Source organism: Nannospalax galili, unplaced genomic scaffold (genome assembly GCF_000622305.1).
Source record: "Nannospalax galili isolate Female #2095 unplaced genomic scaffold, S.galili_v1.0 scaffold735, whole genome shotgun sequence".
Classification (NCBI taxonomy): domain Eukaryota; kingdom Metazoa; phylum Chordata; class Mammalia; order Rodentia; family Spalacidae; genus Nannospalax; species Nannospalax galili.
This window is the reverse complement of record NW_008337053.1, coordinates 499923-523424: the sequence shown is the minus strand read 5'-3', so window position 1 is coordinate 523424 and position 23502 is coordinate 499923. Positions and strand designations below refer to the sequence as shown.

Genomic DNA, 23502 nt, shown 5'->3' with positions numbered 1-23502 from the left:
AGAGAGAGAGAGAGAGAGAGAGAGAGAGAGAGAGAGAGAGAGAACAATGCAGGAATTTTATTAAACTTCAGAGCAGGCTAGAGAACTTTTCTTTGTATCTGAGTTTTAGGTAGGGAACTTAGTATGGATACAGAATTTATGAGACAGGCAATACCAAAATTCATGCTACATGTATGTTCTTTTTTAAAGATGGTCTCATGCAATCCAAGTTGGCCTTGAACTTGCTATGGTGCCAAAAATGACCTTGAACTTCTAATCTAATCCTCCTGCATCTGCCTTTAGGGTGTTAGAATGTCTAGCCTGCATACCATACCCAGCATGTATGCTGTTTTCTGAGACATGTCTTAAGTCCTTCCACAGAACTAAATTCTAAGTTTCAAAGCTTCATTAGTACATGACCCTTGTTTTACTCATTCAGAGACAGGTGGAAACAAAACCCTTTCAACTTAAATACACAAAAGCCTTTAGGTTAGTGGTCATCAGTAAAGGCTGTGAATCAGCACATAAGGCACACAAGATAAGTATTCCCACTTAGAATGCTCTTCCTGATTTCCACACTGAGGCTTACTTATTGAATTGCAGTACACGCCACCTAATCTGTAGAAGGTAAGGATTTTCCTATCTAAACAATACACAACTTTAAGTGTTTTTAACTTGGAGACCATTAGTATTATAAAGAGATATTTACTTGGATTTTATTTAAAGAGACAGCTACTGGAAGAAAGAGAAGAGTATATAAGCAAACTGAAGTTGGAACTTGAAGAAAAGTACCAAGAAACTCTTAAGATGGAAAAGAGCAAGTGGTTGAAAGAACAAGAAGCTGATGTTAAACAGCAAATTGGAAATGAGGTGATGTCAGCCAGAGCACACTGGGATAATGAAAAAGAAAGGGGTTTAAAATTTCTTTCCAGTTACTTTGTTTAAAAATGTACTGTTAACTAAAGAAGATAATTCGTCCTGAACACATCTGTAATTTTTAATTAGCAGGTACATTATACAGTCATCCGTTATGTTTTTCAGAATTGTGCTTGTAGCAGTTCATCATATCAGTTTTACTCTTTGAAATTACCCCTCCTTGATTCTTGGAAACAAAAGACAAAACAAAATTCTAGCATATATGAACTAGATTCTCCTGTCCACAAGCTTGTTATTAATTTCTGTTAATTGGAAGCTAGGAGTACTTGAGAACTAGATTTCCAGCAGACAGGAACATGGAAAAGGAAAAGGAAGTTTTGCTACTTCAGAGTTTTGCCTAAGACTAATTGGATACAGCCCACTGCATTGTTGAGAGTAGAAAACCATCCAGAGGTTCTTCTTGACTACGGTCTACTTGGTAAACTTTAATATTGTGATAAATAGGATTCCACTGTGTTCAAATCACTAAAACTATTTTTGTACATTCAATTTAAGCTCATTAATTAGATTTACTGTTTTTGCTTTGTAGAAAGTGTAACATTGATGGAAAACCTTGTAGTTAATAGCAAAAGATTTTGGTTTTGTTTTCATTGTGACATTTTTATAGTGGCAGAATCAAAACTTCCAGAAAAGTCACACACTGATAGCAGGAGAGGCTGACCTTATATACTATAATGAGTATTTATATTGATTTTTGGTCTGTAGCTAAAGCCAAAGAGTAGTGTTCAAGTATTACTTGGGAATATATTTTCATGGACTAAATTTCTAAACTTCATATAATTACAACAGTAATATTCAGGTATGTCCAACCTGTGACCCACAAGCTGCATGTGCCCTAGGGTGCCTTATGAATGCAGTCTAATGTGTAGAATTGTAAACTTAAAACATTATGAGGGGTGGACTCACTTTTTCCCATCCATACATCCAGACACCCATCACCACCAGAGGAAAAGAAACACTCAGCCCCCATCATGGGGGACGGAAACAACATGGGATCATGCTACAGGGATAGGGAAAGCCACAGCCACACAAATACATCGTACACAGGTAGCAGATTATGAAAGAATGAGTAAGAAAGGAGAGAGAGAGAGAGAGAGAGAGAGAGAGAGAGAGAGTAAGAGAGAGTATGTGTGTGTGTCTGTATGCACAAAAGTGCAGGTGCCCTTGGAGGCCAGAAGAGGCTATCAGATCCCTAGAAGCTTGAGTTGCAGGTGGTTGTGAGCCCCCTAATCTGGGTGCTGGGAATTGAACTCAGGTCCTCTGCAAGAGCTCTTAACTGGTGAGCTGCCTCTCCATCTCCTCTCTGTTTTACAACTGTGGTTGCTTTTTTGAGCAGCTCTTAATTATACTTTTTACTTTCTTGAGTAGTTTTCTTCTCATACTGCTTTTCTTCTAAAAACAGAACAAACAAAAATTCATTCAGCAGCTGGAAAAGGAGTGGCAATCTAAGCTCAACCAAGCTATAAAGGCACGGAGAAAGAAGACCTCAGACTGTGGTAGCCAGACAGACCAGGTGGCCCCCCTTGATATCCTTTCCAAGACAGAGGTAGCTGTCTTGGTAGAAGAGAAGACGAGGAAGATCCAGCGGGAGTTAGAACAAGAGAAGGAGATTTCTGTCAAAGGGGCTTTGAAGAAACTAGAAGTTGAGATGGAGCTCAAGTGTTGTGAAAGTATTACCAAACAGGTAATAGACATGGTTATTATAGCAAAATGATGGGAATTGTCTGTTATTAATGAAAATCTGTAAAATGCTACCTTTGAACTTGCTTATAATTCTATACTTCTAAAACATTTTTGCATTTCTAGAGTAGAAAACCTACATTGTTTCTAAAACTTTATTCATTTCTATTGTGAAACTCTCACCCAGTTTCTCTGTGTTCTTTGAATTTTCAAAATGTTGGCTTTCTGTGACCTAAGTGTTAAGATGCCTGAGGTGGTATGCATATATAGATGGTGGTCTTAACTTGCAAATAAAACTTGATTAAGACTCTTTTACATTTGGTGTTATACAAAATACTCCACTAAAGTACTTTTCGATATTTTAATTAAACTATTTGACAATACCAGTGTTGCGACCCAATGCAGAATTGGACCTTCAGGCGTGCCCCACGTGGAATTTTGTCATTCCCAGTGGTGGCCAAAAAGCGGTGCTGTTGCCTTTCCCTTAGAGCACTCACAGCTGAGCTCTAAGAAAAAAGCACACCAAGGAAAGTAGCTGTGCTGACAGAGTGAGCCGACTTACTCTCTTGTGTCTAACTTAATTAGTAGAGATTCTTCACGTGAGCAGCTAGTGTCTTCATACAATTTTGAAAATAGTTTAGACCTCACAGATCACCTGATAATGTTTCTCGCCCTCAAAACATTCTTAGACCTTGATATATCTATTATATATTTCTATTTTAGACATATTACTTTATCATAAACTAAATAAGTGAATATCTAGAGATAGAGTCTAGTGATGGAGTACTTGCCTAGCATCCACAAAACTGTTAGTTCAGTTCCCAGTACCAAAAAAAAACAGAAAATAAAAAAAGAGGATATCTGAAGTAATATATTTCAAAATATATTTAGATTTTTTTACTTCATAAATACTTGGAAATTTGCCCACATACGTTACCCTGCATGATTTTGTAGGGCATTTTAAAAGTCTGGAAACATAGCCAAATAAATATGAACAATGTTATCAGGGACATCTCTAGTTAGTTACAAGATTCCTGAAGTTGGGCATGGTGTTGCATTTGGGAAGCAAAGGCAGGATAATCACCACAAGTTTGAGGCCAGTCTGGTCTACATAGTGAGTCCAGACTGACTAAGACTACATAGGGAGATCTGTCTCAAAACAACAACAGAGTTTTCTGAAATGTTTAATAAAGTTAAGAAAATGTTGCATAGACAAATAGTTTGAGTGCTTTGAGGGTGGGAGGTGTGCAGGGAGATTGGCTCAGTGGTTAAGAGTACTGGCTGCTGTTGCAGAGGACCTGGGTTCAGTTCCCAGCACCCACATAGTGGCTAATAGTTGTTTGTAACTCTAGTTCCAGGGGATCCAGTGCTGTCTTCTGGCCTCCACAGGCACTGTATGCCCATGATGCACTTACATGCATGGCAGGGAAAATACTCATACACACAAAATAAAAATAAACAAATTTTTAAAAACCAAAGTGCTTCTTTGGTATATATGAAATTATAGATTTTATGCGGAAAACTAGTAGCACAATATAAAGGAAATGTTTCATAACATCATCTTCAAAATGATAAAAATTTCTGTAGTAGCTCTACCTTTTTTTCATAATTTTACCTACCTGGAGTTTTTCTGAACTTGTAATTAGTACTTTTGTTGAAAATATCAGCCACTTACATCAGCTCTGCACTGTATGTGTACATCTGTGTTTTCAAAGAAATAAATGAAGAAAATTTGTTTAATAAACAATATTCACATAATTGCCAACATTTCTAACCATATCATCCTCAAAATTCATCAGATCTCTCAGGTGTGGTGGTGCATGCCTTTAATCCTAGCACATGGGAGGCAGAGGCAGGTGGATCTCTGTGAGATCGAGGCCAGCCTGCTTTACATAGCCAGTTCCAGACCATTTGGGGCTACTGGGAGCCCCTGTCTCAGAAAAACAAAAACAAAAAGCTATAATCAGGTCTTAAGAGTTTTTGCCTGAACCTGAAGGATTTTTTATATATATATATATATATTTATATTTGTTGTTGTTGTTGTCCAAACTTATTCTTGACAAGAATATATGTGAGTATAAGGCTCTAAAACTATACTGCTGTGGTCTGGGGGATAGTGGAGAGCATGAGGAGCGAGGAGGTGGTGGGTGTAATGATTGACAGAGCTGGCACCAGGTAACCCTCTGGCATGCCTTCTTTTCTCAAGATAAATAGAACTTTGTTGGAATGGCTGGTAGTACTTTGTATAAAACTTTCTGAAGAGAGCATTCCTTATCAGGTAGATTCCCACTTCCTGTTTTGACATTTGCATGGGACAGAATGGAAATTTAGAAAAGAAAGATTGCTTCCTAGTATTTGGTATAAAGTCAGTGTAACTGTCATGCATGAAGACAAAATATCCATGTAGCTATGATGTGAAAAATGAGATTTTTCTGAAGTTTTATTCTTGTTTTAACTTCTCTCCTGTAACCTCCTACACAGGTGGAAACAGCTGTGCAAAATGCTCGTCATCAATGGCTGCAAGAGCTACCTGAGCTTGCAGAGTACAAAGCACTTGTGAGAGCGGAACAGAAGAAGTGGGAAGAGCAGCAGGAACTCTCTGTGGCCAGGAAGGTAAAGTGCTGTTGTAGAGAGGAACTTGAGCAGGTCCTTTACTGATTCTTTACCTCTACTCTGGAGTTTGCACTTACTCATGGAGTTGAAGGATTGATTATCACAATAAGCATTCCAAGTGGTATCTGTTCTTATCTTCACATTGTAAGGAGAGGGAATGTATTCTAGCACCTTAAATCTCTTCTGGTCAGAAAGACAGTGTAGGCTTAGAAATCCACCCTACTTTATTATGCTCTATCTTTGGTTGAGGTTGAGAACAGATGTTTATTTGCTGTCTGTCTTCTGTGTCTGTTCTCATGGTGTATTTCCTTTGGTAAATAGCCAACTATCTGTTTTAGAGATTTCATGTTCCTCAAAAGAAAAATTAATGTTACTACAACCTTGCCTCCCCACTTTAATTTACTGATCTTAAACTAATTCTAATCAAAAGGCCAACAAAGTAACTTTGAGGTTTAACACAGTAATTTTAGAATTTATTTGGAAAAATAAAAGGACTAGATTTTTTTTTTTTTTTGCTGTTCTAGAAAAGATATTGGAAAATATATTTGAAAGCAAAAATTTTGTTGATTCACAATACAATTCTATATAAGACTTCCGAGATTAACCCAACTATGAAGCAATGCTTAACAAATTGCTTCAAAACGAGAGATGAGGAATTAATTACTCCATGATAAATAGTTTTACAATAGCCCATTAACACTTGGGAAAAATTACCCACCCATGTGTCACAATAAACTTCAAGCTGTTAAGTTAAACATTTTAAAGATAAAGCAGTGTGATGTCCCACACCTGTAGTCCTAGTACTTGTGAGGTAGAGACAGGAGTATCAGGAGTTCAAGGTTATCCTTGGCTACAGAGAAAGTTTGAGGCCATCCTTGGATACATTAGACCCTGTCTCAAAAAATAAATTTCATTATTTTCTTGTTAGGTAGTAGTACATGAATGTTTATTATTTATATTTTTTAGTATGTCTGAAATATTTCAAAGGAAATTTGAGAGAGAAAGAGACAGAGTGTATGTATGTGAGAGAGAAAGAGAGAGCAGAAGCAATACAATGGTGATGCTCAGAAGTCAAGTTGAATAATCAAGTTGGGGCAGAATATAGAAAGTAAATAGGCCGACAGATTATTCTTTAAGAACGTAGAATGAGCTTGGACATGGTAGTGTACAGCTATAATCCCAGCGCTCAGGAGGCTTGAGGCAGGAGGATTACTGTGATTTTGGGGTAAGCTTGGGCTGCATAATGAATTCAAGGCTACCTGGAGGTATATAGCAAAACCCTGTCTCAGAAACAAGCAATCAGGTAGGAAAAGAACACAGAACACACCGATGTGTGTGAATATAGACTTGTGGAAATGAGAGGACAGTGTTCATGCTGCTTCTGGAGCTAGCAGGCCTGATGTCCACCTGCAGGCATGGGCATTCCTTTTAGAGATGACTTGGTAAGTCCGGAATGAGTCCTGAAATTTGCCATTTCTTTCTTCTTGTTTTGTTTAGATTTGAGGGAACAGGGTCATACAGGCTGTCCTTGAATTCATAGTCCTCCTCCCTCACGTAACCCTTGACTGACTTGAAGATCTTTTAAACATACTGTTGTCTGGCTGCCACTCTCATACTATCCTTTGGTTGGTATGAGGTGTAACCTGGCCATCAAGATTTGTGATCGTTCTTTAGGTGGTTCTGATACGGAATGAAATCTGGTAACCATTAAGTTGAATAATGTTGTCAGACCTTTACCCGAGAACATGTGCATGTTTGTTCAGGAAGGTTGGGGAGGCCATCTAAAGTGCCTGGAATCTACCACCTCTACCTAAGTCCTGGTAATAGTGCCCAGGCTCCCACTACAACATGACATACTGTTTTCTAAAAGCATTAGCCAAACATATTCAATTACTACTAATTTACTGGTGGGTTTACCTTAGATAATAGGTTCTCTTAGTAGAACATGTAACAAACCCATATTCTGTCTTGTAGCTTTGGCTAATAGCAATCTCCACTGTCTAGGTCAGGCCTCTGGAGATGCCCAGTTCTGTCCTTTGGCACTGTTGGGTCCTTGTGACTTCTTCAAATACAGTCAGAAAATAGTAGAAATACGAGCAACTCAAAGTCATTATCCAGTCTGCTCGTAGGTGGTGATTCAAAGTGCCATAAAGATAAGTAACATTGCCAGACTGATCGTCAAAAAGTAATGGTACGTCACATCTGTGTTTTGTACTTTAAAGGACTAGCTCCTTAATATCATTTAATCTTAGCTCTTTCAGATTGGGATTGTCCCTGTTTTATAGATGAGGGTATTAGCACTCAAAATTGAGGAATGGGCCTGTGACTCCATGGTGGTCAGTGGATTCAGCCAGTTGTCTCCAGAGCCTGCTCTGGGAGGCCCTTGGGTGAGACTGCCTCTGCATCAGTGGCAGGGTTAGAGCTGCTGCCTAAAACCTTTGGTTTCCCTTTTGCCTTTTGGTTTTGGACCTATTTGTCATATTGGTTCTTTTATGTAGTTGTCCTATTATTTTGTAACAAAAGAAAAAATGAAAGAATGACTTTCTCTTTGATATTGGTTCTAACCCTCAGAATTCCAGTACTTGTTTACCAGCAAGTAGTTAGGCAGATAAATGTTATATTCCGAAGGAAGGGTCAGATTTTTCCCATGGGACTGCTCTTGCTTAGTGTATGAGGCCCTAGATCGGTATCTGTTTAAAAAATGTTGATGTGAAGTATATTTATGATGATAAGTTTGGTTAATTATATAAATGTATGATGAATATTAATGTGTTGATTTAAATTTCTAGTTCTCCATCAAGAAATCAATGTTTTATTAAAGAAGACAAACCATTAAGTGGTTTAAAATAAAGAAGAGCTGGGGACATGTCTCATTGTATGAACTGCTTACTGTGCAAGCATGAGGATCTGAGTTTGGATTCTCAGAACCCATGTAAAAGCTGGGCTTTTTGGTAGGCACCTATAATCCCCAGCACTGAGGGGATGAAGACAGTAGGATCCAGAGGGCTCATGGCCAGCCAGTCTAGTGGAAATGGCAAGTTTCAAGTTCAGTAAGACTTTGTCTCAGGAAAACAAGAGAAAAAGCAGTAGTGAAGGGCAGTTCAGTGTCAGCCCCTGGCCTCCACGTGCATCTGTGTGTGTGAGTACTCCCACACACATACATGCTCATGCTTCTCTCTCTCTCATACACACATTACACTCTGAACACACACACACACACACACACACACACACACACACACAAAGCTATTTATTCCCCTTTTCAGGTTTCTAAGACTTTGATTCTTTCTCCACAATGATTCTTTCTAAGAACCTGGGCAGGGAGAAAGGAAAACAGTAAGAAGGACTTGGGAAGTTAATCCCCAGGCCCTGGGTCATAATACCGGGCATCAAGCACTGCTTAGACCATGTGGTCCAAAGGAAGCTGCTTTTCTAACTAGATCAAAGGATTTTAAATTCCAGTAAACATGGAAAACAGTGCTTTTTTATTTGAAATGTTTTCTTACTTTGTTTACCCAGTAAAGGGCCCAGCTTCATCTGTCTGGGTGGCCCCATGTTCCTGACCACTGCTCTACTGCCTATCACTGCAGCTCATGATTCCAGTGCTGTCCTCCACTCCAGCTTCCCCTGATCCATTCCAGTTCATCACAATGCTCCTGCTTCCGAAGCCCCTCAGCTTCCTTTTCCTTGTTCTCTGTGCTGGACGGCTTTAGTGTCAGCTTGACACACCTGGGCTGAGGGAGCCTCAGTGGAGATCAACCCCTCGGCGCCCCACACCACACACACACACACACACACACACACACACACACACACACACACACACACACACACACACAAGATCCTTAAGTCTAGTATAAGCATGTTTTATAGAATATCACATCTAGATTTATTTTTCCCTTTATATTTTATTTTAAATTGCCTGTTAAATTGGGAAGTTAAGTCCATTTACTAATCATGAATTTTTTGTCAATAAAGAGAATCTCAAAGACTTTGAAATGTGTGTTGTTATACCTGTTAGCTGTCATTTGCACTGTCTGAAGCTAAAGAGAAATGGAAAAGTGAGCTTGAAAATATGAAGCAGAATGTAATGCCTGGAAAGGAACTGGAAGAGAAGATTCAGTCTCTTCAGAAGGAACTGGAGTTGAAGGAAGAGGAAGTCCCTGTGGTTGTCAGGGCTGAGTTAGCTAAGGCCCGAACTGAATGGAACAGAGAAAAACAAGAAGAAATCCACAGAATTCAAGAACAAAATGAGGAAGATTACCGGCAGTTTTTAGATGATCATAGAAATAAAATTAATGAAGTGCTTGTAGCAGCTAAAGAGGACTTTGTGAAGCAAAAAACAGAGCTGCTTCTTCAAAAGGAGACAGAATTGCAGGCATGTCTAGAGCAGAGTCGGAGAGAGTGGACAGTGCAGGAGGCTCGGCGGATACAGCTGGAGATCCATCAGTATGAGGAAGATGTCTTAACTATGCTTGAGTTTCTCCTGCGGGACACTCAGGAGTACTCCGGGGATTCAGAGGATAAGCAGCTTTTGGAAATCATGTCAGTTTGTTCTTCAAAATGGATATCTGTGCAGTATTTTGGGAGACTTAAAACCTGCATACAAAGAGCACTTCAGGATATGCTGTCTCTTACAGAAAATACTGGCCCGGAATGTAGAAAGGTATGTTTTTAAGAGTGAAAGAACTGTTGAATACCAAGGATGATTGTATGATTGCACAAGGTGAATATAGTGTGTTTTTCCTGCCTTTATTAGTTTAATAGCATAAGATTTGTGTTTTGACTAGTGATTTTAAAAAGGGTTTTGCAGCAGATCCAGTGGATTACATTTATTGCTAATTTTTTTAACTGCTTCATAGTTATCTAATAACACTGTATGTTAAAGTATTTATTTTGAATTTGAAAGAGACAAAAGCTTTTATTATAGTTGAATATGACTCCTGTGATAGCAAAAAAATTCTGGATTTGCAAGAGTAATTCTGTTGCTAAATTGTTTATTCTGTGGTGATCACATAAGCCTTTCAAAAAATATCTCCTGTCCTAGGTAATAGCAGGCCCACCAACTTTCTGTCAGACAGTATGGCCATAGGATGCCAGACCATAGGATATCATACTATTCGATGATAAAATCCTAAGAAAAATATTGGTGATAGTTCAAGCAAGGTTGTTTACAGACAGTGTTTTCTTTTTGTATTTTTAATATTAGGATTTTAAACAAATATTTGTAGGTATTTTCCACAAACATTAAGTCTGAAGACAATTTCTTTCAGAAAAATACAACCAAGACCTCTGCAGATCCTGTCAGCTGGAACACTGGCCAAGGAGACCCCAGGATTCCAGCGCCCCTTTCCATCCCTACCTCTGGAAACTGTACTCAGCCCTCAGCCTTGCCAGAAGTGGAAGCTGGTAATTCATTGCCACTGGTTGCCACTCCAGTGGGTCACTTTATTGATGTTTGTGTGACTTCATGTGTGTCCTCTGTCTAGATCAGACTTTGCATTTAGAGGAGAGGGTTCATTTGGATCCTTTTCTGTTGCGTTTCCTCCATCCACAAAAATTCGTATTATAAAACAGACATTTAACGGAGCAGTCGTTTTTTTAATCCCTAGCTGTTGAGATATCAAGAGTTTCACAGAAGGGAATTACCAAATAATGGAGACTTTTTGTTCAAATCACTTACTTCAACTGTTTCTTTAAAAAAAAAATTATTTACTATTTGTGTTGGTGTGTGGTGCGTATGCCACAGCACATATGTAGAGGCCAGAAGACAACTTTGTGGAGTTTATTCTCTCCTTTCACCATGGGATCTGGAAGTGAAACTCGAGTAGTCAGGCTTGGGCAGCATGTGCTTCTGCCCACTGAGCTATCCTGACAGCATTGTTTCAACTGTTCCTTAACGGAAATTGTTTTGATGCATGTTGACTGATTGTGTGTGTGTGTGTGTGTGTGTGTGTGTGTGTGTGTGTGTTTTAGGGCAGGAAAGGTGCAGCCCCCTGTGTTCAGAGTTTACCAAGGGACATAAGGGCTTATACATATTCAGTGAGATTTCTAAACTAGGAATTGGCAGATTCTTATAAGATCCCATCTTTTCTAGTGTGTTGACCCCTTACAGTCTGTTCTCGTTCTTCACAATTGCATTTCTGCTGCTTATTTGCTGTTTCCCTTATGAGCTGAATATTGCCAGGGCAGATGGTGTATATTGAATCATACACTTACATGTACTTGTGATACCATAGATACTGTTACCATGATTATCAGTGGTTGTCCTGAAAGATCAGGTGGTGGTTGTTTCTGTCACTGTTCTTCTCAGACCCTTTTCCCTTACCCCAGAGTTCCAGGTGACTGGCAATATCTTATTGATAATTTAATGGATAGCAGTAGTACCCTAATTTGTATTTTGTTTCTTACTCTTATATTTGGAATAGCTTGACTATTATATTATTATTATATCTGTTAAATGTAGAAATAAAATGTAGATGTTACTTGACTTTGCGAAGTCCTGTGAAAGAAACTGGCAAACTGTATTATAAAAAGATTTGTTTTTCTTTTAATCTTTTTCCTATAAGCATATCAATAATCTCATTAGAAAGAATTAAATCCCCAAAATATAAAAAGGTAAAGTCCTTTACAATCCTACCACCAGAAGTTACTACTATAGACAGTTATATTTGGTTATATTCTCCTAATCTTAGTTTAAAGTAATTTAACCATTACTTATGAAATATTTGATACATACAAAGAATATAAACATACTGCATAGGTATGTTATAAAAGCTAACAGTCAGGAACCCATCATTTGACTTAAGAAATAGAATGTCTCTAATATGCTTACCACAATTTTATCCACAACATCTCCCAACCTGAAGTTAACAGATATTCAGATTTTTAAAATCATTTTGTTTTTGTTTTGGCCAATATGTATCATTTTTTATCTAAACACTTAAAAAATGGATTCATACTGACTGTATTCTTTGTAAGTTGCTATTTCTACAGCATCATGCTATTTGTCTGTGTTGATACAACTCTAGGTCAACCATTTTTGCTGCTGTGCAGATTGTTATATTGTACACATAAAATTGATGTGTTTTCTTGTCAGTGAATGTTTTTGCCTAGTTTTCAGTTAACAGTATCTTGAAAGCCTGGAATCAGTATGATGCACCACTGTGATGCTTCCCTGTCCCTTTGGTGTTTATGAATATAAATGACATCATTTTAAAGAAACTGAGAAATCAGGAGAGTGCTGTGAATAATTGTACTGGTCTACTGACTTACATTAGAACTTTGGATACTGGTCACTTACCCTGTGTCAATTTGTACCTCTATTTCTATCATGTGTCATTTATCTGTATTTCATAACATTTTTGTGTAATATTTAACTGTAAGTTCTATATATTCTGTAGTAGTTGCTTTCTGTTGCTGTGGTAAAACACTGTTCTAGTTTGCTTTCAATTGCTATGACAAAACACTTTGACCAATACTAACTTGGGGAGCAAAGGGTGTATTTGGCTTGCATCTCCTCGGTCACAGTTCATCAGGTAGCCCAAGGTAGGAACTCAGGGCAAGGAGCTGGAGCACAGGCCATGGAGGAACACTGCTTACTGGCTTGCTCCCCTGGTCCATGCTCATCCTGCTTTCTTATACAATACAGAACAACCTGTCCAGGGGTGGCACTGCCCACAGTCGCCTGGGCCCTCCCACATTATTCAAAAATCAAGAAAATACCCCACAGACATGGCCACAGGCCAGTCTAGTAAAGGAAATTTTCCAGTTGAGGTTCCCTCTATCCAAGTGTATCAAGTTGACAACTAAAGCTATCTAGTACGAACATTGACCAAAAGCAACTTGAGGAGGAAAGGGTTTGTTTGACTTACAGTTCATCATTGAGGGAAGTCACAGCAGGAACTTAAGGCAGAAGTTTGAAGCAGAAACCAACAGAAGAGTGCTACTTACTGGCTTGCTCTCCCTGGCTTGCTCAGGTACCTTTCTTATATAGCCCAGGCCCACTTACCAAGGAATGGCACCGCCCACAGTGGGATGGGCCCTCTGTTGTTAATTAGCAATCAAGAAAATGCCCCATAGACTTTCCCACAGGCCAGTCTGATGGAGGTAATTCTTCAATTGAAATTCCCTCTTTCCTGGTCTGTCAAGCTTTGTGTCAAGTTGACAAAAACCAACCATCACTGTAACATTTTTGCATATTATTTTAATTTTATGAATTCAATGTACTACTGATGTTAATTTTTTGTGTTCTTAGTATATACCAGGTGCTATGCCAAAGAATTTTATTTATGGCTCCCAACATTTTAAAGTCATTTTTCAAATTTGGAGGTAATTTCAATCTTAAAAAAAAGTAATCACAAGAATAAATATAGAACATTCATTTAACTGGATATACCTGTTGATAACTTATTTTCTGATTATGTGCTCTTGTGTGGGATGTGTATGTGTGTATGTATGTGCATGCATACCAATATCATTCTTTTTGGAACTCTTTGAAGGTATGGCGAATACATTGTATCTCTTTTTCTAATATTTATTTTTATATGTATGAGTATGTTGCCTGAATGTATGTAGGTCTTATACAATGCCCACAGAGGTCAGAAGAGGGTTTCAGATCCTTAGAACTGGGGTTATGGTGGAAACCAAATCTGGGTCCTTTGCAAGAACAGCCAGTGCTCTGAATCACTGAACCATCTCTCCAGCCCCCCTACATTGTATTTATGGCCAAATGTGTCAGTCTGTATTTGGAATTTTTTCTAGAATAGTTTAGAATATGTTCTAGTTTGTTCTTCATTGCTGTGACAAAATACTCTGACCACTACCAACTTGGGGAGGAAAGGGTTTATTCAGCCCACATCTCCCAGGTTGCAGTTCACCAGGGAGCCCAAGGCAGGAACTCAGGGCAGGAACCTGGAAGCAGGAGCTGGAGCACAGGCCATGGAGGAACGCTTCTTACTGGCTTGCTCCCCTGGCCCCTGCTCAGCCTGCTTTCTTATGCAACACAGGCCCACCTGCCCAGGGGTGGCACCACCCACAGTTGGCTGGGCCCTCCCACATCACTCATCAAGGAGATACCCCTTAGACATGGCCACAGGCCAGTCCAATAGAGGCAATTCCCCAATTGAGGCTCCCTCAACCCAGGTATGTCAAGTTGACACTAAAGCTACCCAGTACAGTATAGTACAGTAAATTTGACATTGAAGTATAACCTGCTGTTTCACTTTAATTTTGTCAGTTGCCCCAAATAATATCTAGAATAACAATTTCCCTCTCCTGTATGTTACATTTCATTATCATGTTCCTTTTGATTCCTTTAATACAGAATATTTCCAAAGTCTTTCTTGTCTTTTGTCACACTGAAATTTTGATAAGTATTCTGTTCTCTTCCCATCCCACACTTTTTTTTTTTTTTTAAAGTTATTCCATTGGGTTTATCCTCAGTTTCTTCTTGATTGGATTCAGACTGTATTTTCTTGACTGGGAGACTGTACTGGTGATGTATTTTCACACCTGGAAGCACATGGTGCTCATTTTCTTTTATTGTTGAGATCACCTGGTCAAAGTTGTGTCCCCCCCACCCCATTTGCAGCCAATGAGCAGTATGTAGAGTGGCACTTTGAGGACTGTGTAGATATCTTTCTCATGAAAACTTCTTTTAGATGTGGCATCACTAGTAATTCTTGTTTCATGTTCTTTACCATAATGGTTGCAAAATGATAATTTTTCTGACTCCAGACCTCCCTTCACTTTTACCAGTTTGCATTCAGCATATTTTTTAAAATAAAAATCTCTGCTTGCTGGTTTGTTCATCCATTCATCCGTCCATCTGTCCTTCTCTCCTTCCATCTGTAGCATAGTGATGTGAATTACACATTCATATTTTTCAATATTTTGAAATTCATTACTATATTTAATTAGTATTCAGATTGCCCCAGATTCATTTGGGGAGACCCTTCAAATTTGCTCCTGAGACCTTGTACTGGGTCTGTATTTTTGAGTACTTTTCTTTCTGACATGGCAGGATATTTCAATCTTCCACTTTTAAAGTTAGCCATTCTTGAAGATTCTGTTTCCTACAATGAAAAATGATATTGAATACCAAGATCTAGGCATTAGGCTTCATAGCATTTTAAAATTAGATCATATTATCAAACTTTACATATTAAAAAATGAAGCCTCGTCAGGCATGATGGTGCACGCCTTTAGTTCCAGTACTTGGGAGGTAGAGGCAGGCGGTTCTTTGTGAGATGAGGCCAGCCTGGTCTACATAGTAGGTTCAAGACCAGCTGGGGCTAAAGGGAGACCCTGTCTCAAAAAGACCCTCCCCCCGCAGAAGCCTCAAAGAGGCTAAATAATCATGTTAACAAATGGAACAGGAGTTAACTCAAGGCCTTGCTAAGCATCTTGTTTTTGCAGTTATACCGGAAACTTTGATCGTAAGTCATATCTGTTTTTTAAATTTTATGTGTACGAGTGTTTTTCCTGCATGTACGTAAGTGTAACCATATTGTGCAATGCCCATAAAGGCCATAAAAGGGCATTGGATCCCCCTGGAACTGGAGTTATGGATGGTTGTTAGCCACCATATGGGTGCTGGGAACCAAACACAAGAGCAACCAGTGCTCTTAACCACTAAGCCATCTCTCCAGCCTTATGGTTTTCTTGATAGTTCTTAGTCTAAACTGATGCAAAAATTTTGTGTCGTTTAATTTTCACAGATAAAAAGATCTTTGAAATTAAAGATTTGTGCTGTGGACATTGCTTCCAAGAACTTGAAAAGGAAAAACAGGAATGTCAAGATTTGAAAAGAAAACTGGAGAAGTGCTGTAGGCATCTTCAGCATTTAGAGAGGACGTACAGAGCTGTAGTGGAGAAGCTCGGAGGTTAGCGCTTCAAGTTGCGTGACTACAGTATAAGGCTCTTTGATCCTTGTGAAGTGCTTGAATGTGACATTTTTGATAATGCATGCGTTGATTCTCTTGGGATTGATGTAAATTAGTTTGGATCTATGTTTACTAATTGAATTAAAAGGCTTAACATTTCTTTCTTGATGGAACAAGTATTGAAGACCCTGTGTGTGTCATGCAGTACTGCAGTCACTGGAAACAGAAGTGTTGGTCAAGCTGAGCAGTGTCCTGGGAGGCAGGGAAAGGCATTTGGATCTGACCAGCTTCCAGTCCACTCATACTTGATGTTAGAGCAGTACCTGAATTAGGGAGCTGTTGGCCTTACATGGCTCCTCCCTCTTACCCTTCTCCACTCATCTATACCCTGTGTTCCTGAATTTTTATATTTGAAATGTTTCGGGTTGTTTTCCTTGCCTCTGGACCTTGCATATCACTCTGCCCTGTGTACTTGACCTTGTCATTTACTTTGGGGTCCAGTTTTCATGCTTTGGAATTCAACTCACAAGATGCCTCATTTGCAAAGCTCCCCCTCCCCCATGTTCCCACATGATTTAATAGGTCACACCCATGTGGCTCTGGAGCTCTCCATGGTTCTTTCTCTATCCCTCTGATGCCATACTGTATTCTACTTGCTTGAGACCATCCAAACTGTTCCCTGAGGATATGGACTATGCCCATTTTATTCATCTTTGGAGTCATAGTGCCCACTACATACTAGACAATAAGTGTTTGAATGAATTTTTTAAAGCCTGAATACCAGGGTCTCAAAAAGATTGTCACCCAGAGAAAAACAAGCAAGTGGGTTCATTTATCTTCTACATTCACCTCCATCTCCGCCTGGACAGTGTAGTCACCTCCTGGATCTGATTCCTGTCTTGCCCTATTCTTTCTATTCTCTCTAAGGCAACTAGAGCAACCTATTAAAAAATGAATTAGATCATAACATACTCTTTGGTGGCTGATCATGATCTTCTGTGTATGAGATATGAACACAATTTAATGATCATGCTTTAGGATCTAGTACCTGCCAGGCCCTCCATCCCTATCTCCCCACTTAACCTTCTCAATAGAGCCAGAGCATAGATTTCATTGTCTGTAGTCTCTGGCCCCTTGGCCTTCTCCCTAGATCAAAACTTCCTAGTCTCATTGCCTGGCTAACCCTTACTCATCTTTCTTTCAGTATGCATACTGTGCCTGGTTAGGACCTACTGCTGTGCATTCCTCATGTCTCCAATTATTTCTGTAATTATCTTTTGTCTGTTTGATGTAGACTCTGATAGCAAGAGTCAAATCCTGTAGTAACCCTTAGCATTGTATTCCAGGATCCTGCTCATTGCACGTAGTAGGAAGTAATGATGACTAAGAAGTCTGCCACTTACTGCTTACTGAGGCTGTTAGAAATAGGTAACGAGTGAGTTGAGGTCAGGAAGGGTTTTACAAATTTTGAAATTAAAAGTTTAACAACCATACTTACTTTCATGGTTACTTATCTCCCATAAGGGCCAGAAGAGGAATTGAAGTACTTGTCTATCTATACAGATGATACAGCTTTGTAAAATTTGATGCAAACCAAGATGATATTTTTTACATAATAAAATGATAATAGCGTGGATATGGCTATAATTTATACATACGTAAATTTATAATTTTTACTTAGCATTGTATATTGTGATCATAAAATAGTTATTTTACATAGTGACTTTTGAAGCTGGTATCTTCTGTAATTCATAGGCTTAGAAACAATCTAAGATACTTCTCAAAGTAATGGACTGATATGTTTTAATTCTTGTCTAAATAGAAATCTATGAGATGATAATATCTTTGTGGTTGTGCTTGTTTCTTTTTTGTTTATGTTCCATTGTTTTGATAGCATTTTTTGAAAAGTGATAGAACAAGTGTGAGTGGCTTAAAAGTACATGCTATGTCAACTGCTTTTGTCTTTGTTCATAGGGTCTGCTGATGGGGTGACTTGGTTTACATTTACTGAGCATTGGTATTAATTGCCAGGACTTGTAAACATTTTATGCATTTGTTATTTTATTGCTAGTATAATCTATAAGATATGTAATACTGACCCATTTTACATGTGGAAAAAAACCTCAGATTTAGAAAGACTTAAGTAATTTGCCCAGGGCCATCCAGCCATTAAGCTGAGCTGGTATTTAACTTTGTATCTCTGTGACTCTGAAATTGCTTGTTTTCTGTTTCATACCACATGAACTCTGTCAGTCTCCCCTGAACATCTTACATTATTTCCAAAAATGGCACCTACTTACGTTTTTATTGTATTGAGGTGATTGGTCAGTGATGGTTTATATGAACATAAACTGTGTACTAGGACCCAAGGGAACATAGAGCTAAAAAACCTGATAGGTTTGGGGCTGGAGGATGTAGCTTAATGATAGAATCCGTGCATATCATGTGTAAAAAGCCCTGGGTTCCAGTCCTAGGACTGCAATAAAAGAAAACCTACTAGGTTTCTAGAGAGCTTGAGTCTAGCTAGGAAACCAAGAATTTGCATGAAACGGCTGGGCACCATTTCAGGACATATGTAATGGAAAGTAAGATGAAACACAGATTTTGAAAGCTGAGAAAGTTGAACAAGGGAAGGGTCAGTGTAGGGCTTATTGAGGAATGAATGATAGAAATTAGGAAATCTTTTCTATATTCATTTGTGGTAGGAACTTAAGGGAAAGAAGGACTGGAAGAAAATTAACTTAAGTACTACTAACTTCTTTTATAGAAGAGAATAGCAGAGTGGTTGAAGAATTAATAGGAGAAAACAATGATATGAAGAATAAATTGGAAGAATTGAGAATCTTTTGTAGAACACCACCAAGGTAAGTTTTTACAATTTAAAGACTATTTTTTTTATTTATTTATTTTATGTGTACGAGTGTATTGCCTGCATGTATGTGAGCGCACCTGTGTCGTGCAATGCCGCAGACGTCAGAAGAGGGCTTTGGATTCCCCTGGAACTGGAGTTAAGGACAGTTCATAGCCACCATGTGGGTGCTGGGAACTATTTTATTTCAAATTATCTTAAAATTATTAGAAGTGTCACTGTTAACTCTTTTATTATTTCACATAAAGCATATTAAAAAAGAAAGTCTTCCCGATCCTATTTACAGAAAATACTGTAAATCCCTGTTTCGTATCACTTAAGCCTGTTATACATACATAGCATGTGCACAATGTTTTTTAAAAATGGAATTTGGGATTTAATAACCCTTTACTCATGTTAGAAAAGCATTTCCCCATTTTACTAGGTGCTTTCCAAAATTTTAGCTACACTTTTTCAGTAGCTTCATACATTTGCCAGTATTTACTTAAGCAATTCTAACATTTATTTACATTTTTCCTTTTTTGGGGGGGACACGGTCTAATGTAGCCTAGGTTAGCCTCAAATGTGACTAGAGATGACTGAATGTCTGCCTCAACCTTGAAGGCTGGGATTATAGGTGTGTTCCATCATACCTGGTTTCTGTAGTGCTAGGGAACAAAACCAGGCTTCATGCTTGCTAAACGCTATTAAATAGGCACGCTACCAACTGAGCTTTATCCCTAGCCCTTCTTTTTATTTTAAATAACTGGATAAGGGAGGTTACTGTGTATATAATCTTTAGCATAACTCAGATTGTTTATTAGTCTATATGAGTACATTGATACTTTTCAAGTGAAATTTTTCACTTATAATCTGTTGTTTTACAATCTACTTTCTTATTAGGTCCTTGTCAGAAGGGGCCATTGAAAATGCTTGGCTGCCATGCAGTGGGCAAGCCTTGGAAGAACTTCGTGGGCAGTATATTAAAGCTGTAAAAAAAATTAAACGTAAGTCTCCAAAGAGATTCTCAAGATTCTTAGGATGGTTTAGGCCTTTTGCATTGTTGTAATATATAAACTCACAGTTTACCAACATCAATACTTTTAGCAAATTTTTCTAAACTACCTTTTTCTTCAATCTTAGATCATTGATGCCATTTCAGAATTATACAGTAATGGATTATTTTGCCCAAGCAACATGACAGTAGTTATTTTTTTTTAATATATTTATTTTAATTTAGTATGTATGAGTGTTTGCCTACATGCATGTATGTGTAGTACCTGTGGAGGTCAGAAGAGGGCACTGAATCCCTTGGAACTGGAGTTTCAGATGTTGTTAGCAGCCATGTAGGTGCTGGGAACTGAACTTGGGTCCTCTGCAACAGTAGCAAGTGCTCTTAACCACTGAGCCATCTTTACTGCCCCTGAGAAGTTATTTTTATATTGTTGATTATCATCTTTTGTCTTTGTTCACACATTAAAATTAAACTAACCAAAAATAATCTTATAACATAAATAACTTGTAACAAAGAAATTGTCACATGAAGACTGGGAATGTAGCTCAGTGGCAGAGCTTTCACCTAGTGTGTACTGTGATCTGGGAGGAAGGGGAAGAAAATGTGTCACTTAAGTTATTAGCAATACTTCCTCCTATATACATTGAGGAACTGTGGAAATGAGTCTAGTTGGTAGCTGTTTTGTTATTTCTCATTATTTCAAATGGCTATAAATGTGCCAGGGTTTGTCAGGACCAGCTCCTTTGCAGAGCATCGCCAGGGGTGTGTTTTCAGAGTAAGAATACCTCTTGCATTTCATTTAAATATTCCATAGAATGAATGTATGTCTCAGTACAGTAATCAGTGTTTATATAGAAAATGTGTATTCCTTCCTAAATTGCATTCATTTATTAGCAAACAATTGATAGGTATCACAATCCTTTGTTGATATTCTAGAAAGCTAATTCAGTATTGTAAAACGAGTTGCTAGTACTTGTAAAGGACATATTACTATAACAAGCAGCTTTCATTCATTACCATTTAAGAAGTGGCATTTTAGCTGGGCATGGTAGGGCATGCCTTTAATTCTAGCACTCAGGAGGCAGAGGCAAGAGGACCTTTATGAGTTCAAGGCTAGCCTGTTCTACATAGCAGATTCTAGGCCAGTCATAGTGAGGCCTTGTCTCACTACACTGAAGTGGAATTTTAAAGTCTATGTCCTGCTACAGCTGGTGTGTGTTATGTTTAGTCACAGTTTAGAAGGGCACTTGGAAGTTGTATTTTGGCATGTACTTTGCTTAACTTTGCCTGTCTCAAGTAAGAAAAAGTAGACTCCCCGTTAGCATTTTTGCATAGAGCATCTAATTTTCAGATGTTTATTGACATTGACAGGGAGATTCCTATGTGAATTGGTATTTGTAACATAATAAGAGCAGTGGAATTCTAAATGGAGAATGTCATTCTAGGTTTAGTTGAAAAAGTTAGCCTTAGCTACTAGTGGCCGACATGAAAGCATGTTGAGTTACAAATGACGAGAGTTTAAAGGGCATGAATTATGATCTTAAGTGAATTTCAGAAGGTAAGAAGTTCTACCCTGCTTCTGTGCAATGCAATTTGGGCATCCCTCTCATGGATTGCAAGACATTTAAATGTTCCTAAATGCTGCTGAAAACACTTGAATAAATAATGGACCAGAGGCTTTTGCAGAAGAAGTGTTTTTTTCCCCTTTTGCAGTGTCTGCTTTTCTGGTCACCCTTTCTGTGCCCTTCCCTTTAAGGTACAGCAAAATACATAAGTTTCTGTGCTTCATATTTGCCATGTTCTTTGCTTACCTAAGTGCTTTAGAATATGAAAAATACATTGTACTTCCTCACCCATATGCTGCTATCGCCCTCTCAGGGCTAACGGAGTATATTTTTTTTGAGCCTACCAGAATGACTTTATGAAGTGTTCCATTCTAAAGACTGTGGTAAGTATAATGTTTAGACTATGCCTCCCTCACCTCGTCTGCCAGAAAACCAGCCTAGTTTGCCCTTCCTGTCTCTGAAAAGTGCCATGAACATACAGGGATTTCCTTGCCCTTTGCAGGTGATATGCTTCGATATATTCAGGAGAGTAAGGAAAGAGCTGCGGAAATGGTAAAGGCAGAGGTGTTAAGGGAACGGCAAGACACTGCCCGAAAGATGCGCAAGTATTATCTGACTTGTCTCCAACAGATTTTGCAGGATAATGGCAAAGAAGAAGGGTAAGTTCAATTGGTATTACAAAATTAAGTATTTTTCTATGATCAGCCATTGGGGATTAAGAGAAGCTTATGGTTGTGCTACCCTGATTATTGGCAGAGTTAGTAGGAAACAATCCTGGAGCTGAGGAATGCCATGTTTTTCATTTAAACTATTTTAATTTTATATTCTGGAATTCCCCACAGGGCTGAGAAAAAAATCATAAATGCTGCTAGCAAACTTGCTACAATGGCAAAACTGCTGGAAACGCCTACTTCTCATAGATCCCAGAGTAAGGCTGCACACTCAGGTTTGTCCAGGCGGGTTGCTGGCATATTTTCTCTCTCTCTTTTTCATTTGTATATTTAATGTTTCCTATATGAAAAAGAGTAGGAATATAAGGAGTAGAGCTAATTTATAAGGTTGTATGTGGGGCAGTGAGAGGAGAGGAAACTGGAAATTTAGGAAAAAAGAGCATCAAGTTTCCAGTTCCAGTGGGTAGACTGTACAACCCCAGCACCACCCTTGTCCTGAGAAAGGATGGAAGAGGCTTTAAATGACAACACATGAGAAAAGGGCAGCGTTAGAACCGCATCTTAAGAGGTTGTAATGGAGAGACAGGAAGCTATGATGAATCCCTGAAAGAAAGACCATGGTATGTGATTGAGGATGGGAAGCTTCAGTTCAAAACTGCTGCATGACAGCTATAAGTAGGAGCAGTATCAAACTGTACCAAATGTGGTGATGGTATATCCCAGAAGTAGTGCCCCTGCCCATACCCAGGTGCTTAGCTGGAGATATAGAACAGCAGTCAGATGGAGTCACTCTATTTCTCTCCCCTCCCTTTACCTCCCTTCCCATCTGTTCCTTCTTCCTCTGCCCCCTTCCCCACCTCTCTTCCCCTGTCCTTTTCCCCAACCCTAGCGTTTGGCTGGGCAGTGGGAACAGGGCAGCAGTCCAGGTGTCTGGCTATCAAGAACTAGCAGCCATCGTGCCCAGAGTACCTCCAGCTCATCGCCTTTCCTGTCACCAACTCCTTTAGTCAAACAAGAAAAGCAAACAGTATTAAGGCTATCTAAGAGATAAAGATTTAACCAAATACCACCATCATTATGAAAAAAGAGACCAAACTAGCAACAATAGAGCCAATGAAATTCATACCCAAGGCAAAAGAATACTTAAACAAGCAGCAGGACCTGAGAATGTTCAAAAGTAGAGGATTCTTAGGTGTAAGAGAATATGATAGAAGAAACTAAAAATATGCTAAAATTTTTACAATTTTCAAAGAGAAGTTATAGGTAACTCTAACCATGCTATAAAAGTGCAGACTTGTGTGTGTGTGTG

General features: G+C 38.7%; 1 protein-coding gene across 5 annotated transcripts in view; it reads left to right on the top strand.

The window, feature by feature from the left end:
* Cep152 (centrosomal protein 152) overlaps positions 1-23502 on the top strand; it is an 82867-nt gene that overhangs the window by 53754 nt on the left and 5611 nt on the right. For 4 of the 5 annotated variants that reach the window (XM_008831783.3, XM_008831781.3, XM_017797821.2 and 1 more), the window contains exons 18-27: positions 706-849; positions 2318-2599; positions 5077-5208; positions 9230-9874; positions 10482-10617; positions 15930-16094; positions 18862-18958; positions 19846-19949; positions 22025-22181; positions 22365-22468. In XM_008831783.3, the coding sequence (XP_008830005.1) occupies positions 706-849; positions 2318-2599; positions 5077-5208; positions 9230-9874; positions 10482-10617; positions 15930-16094; positions 18862-18958; positions 19846-19949; positions 22025-22181; positions 22365-22468 (1966 nt within the window). The remainder of the gene's footprint in view (positions 1-705; positions 850-2317; positions 2600-5076; positions 5209-9229; positions 9875-10481; positions 10618-15929; positions 16095-18861; positions 18959-19845; positions 19950-22024; positions 22182-22364; positions 22469-23502) is intronic. The other variant, XM_029562942.1, reaches the window with a different exon arrangement.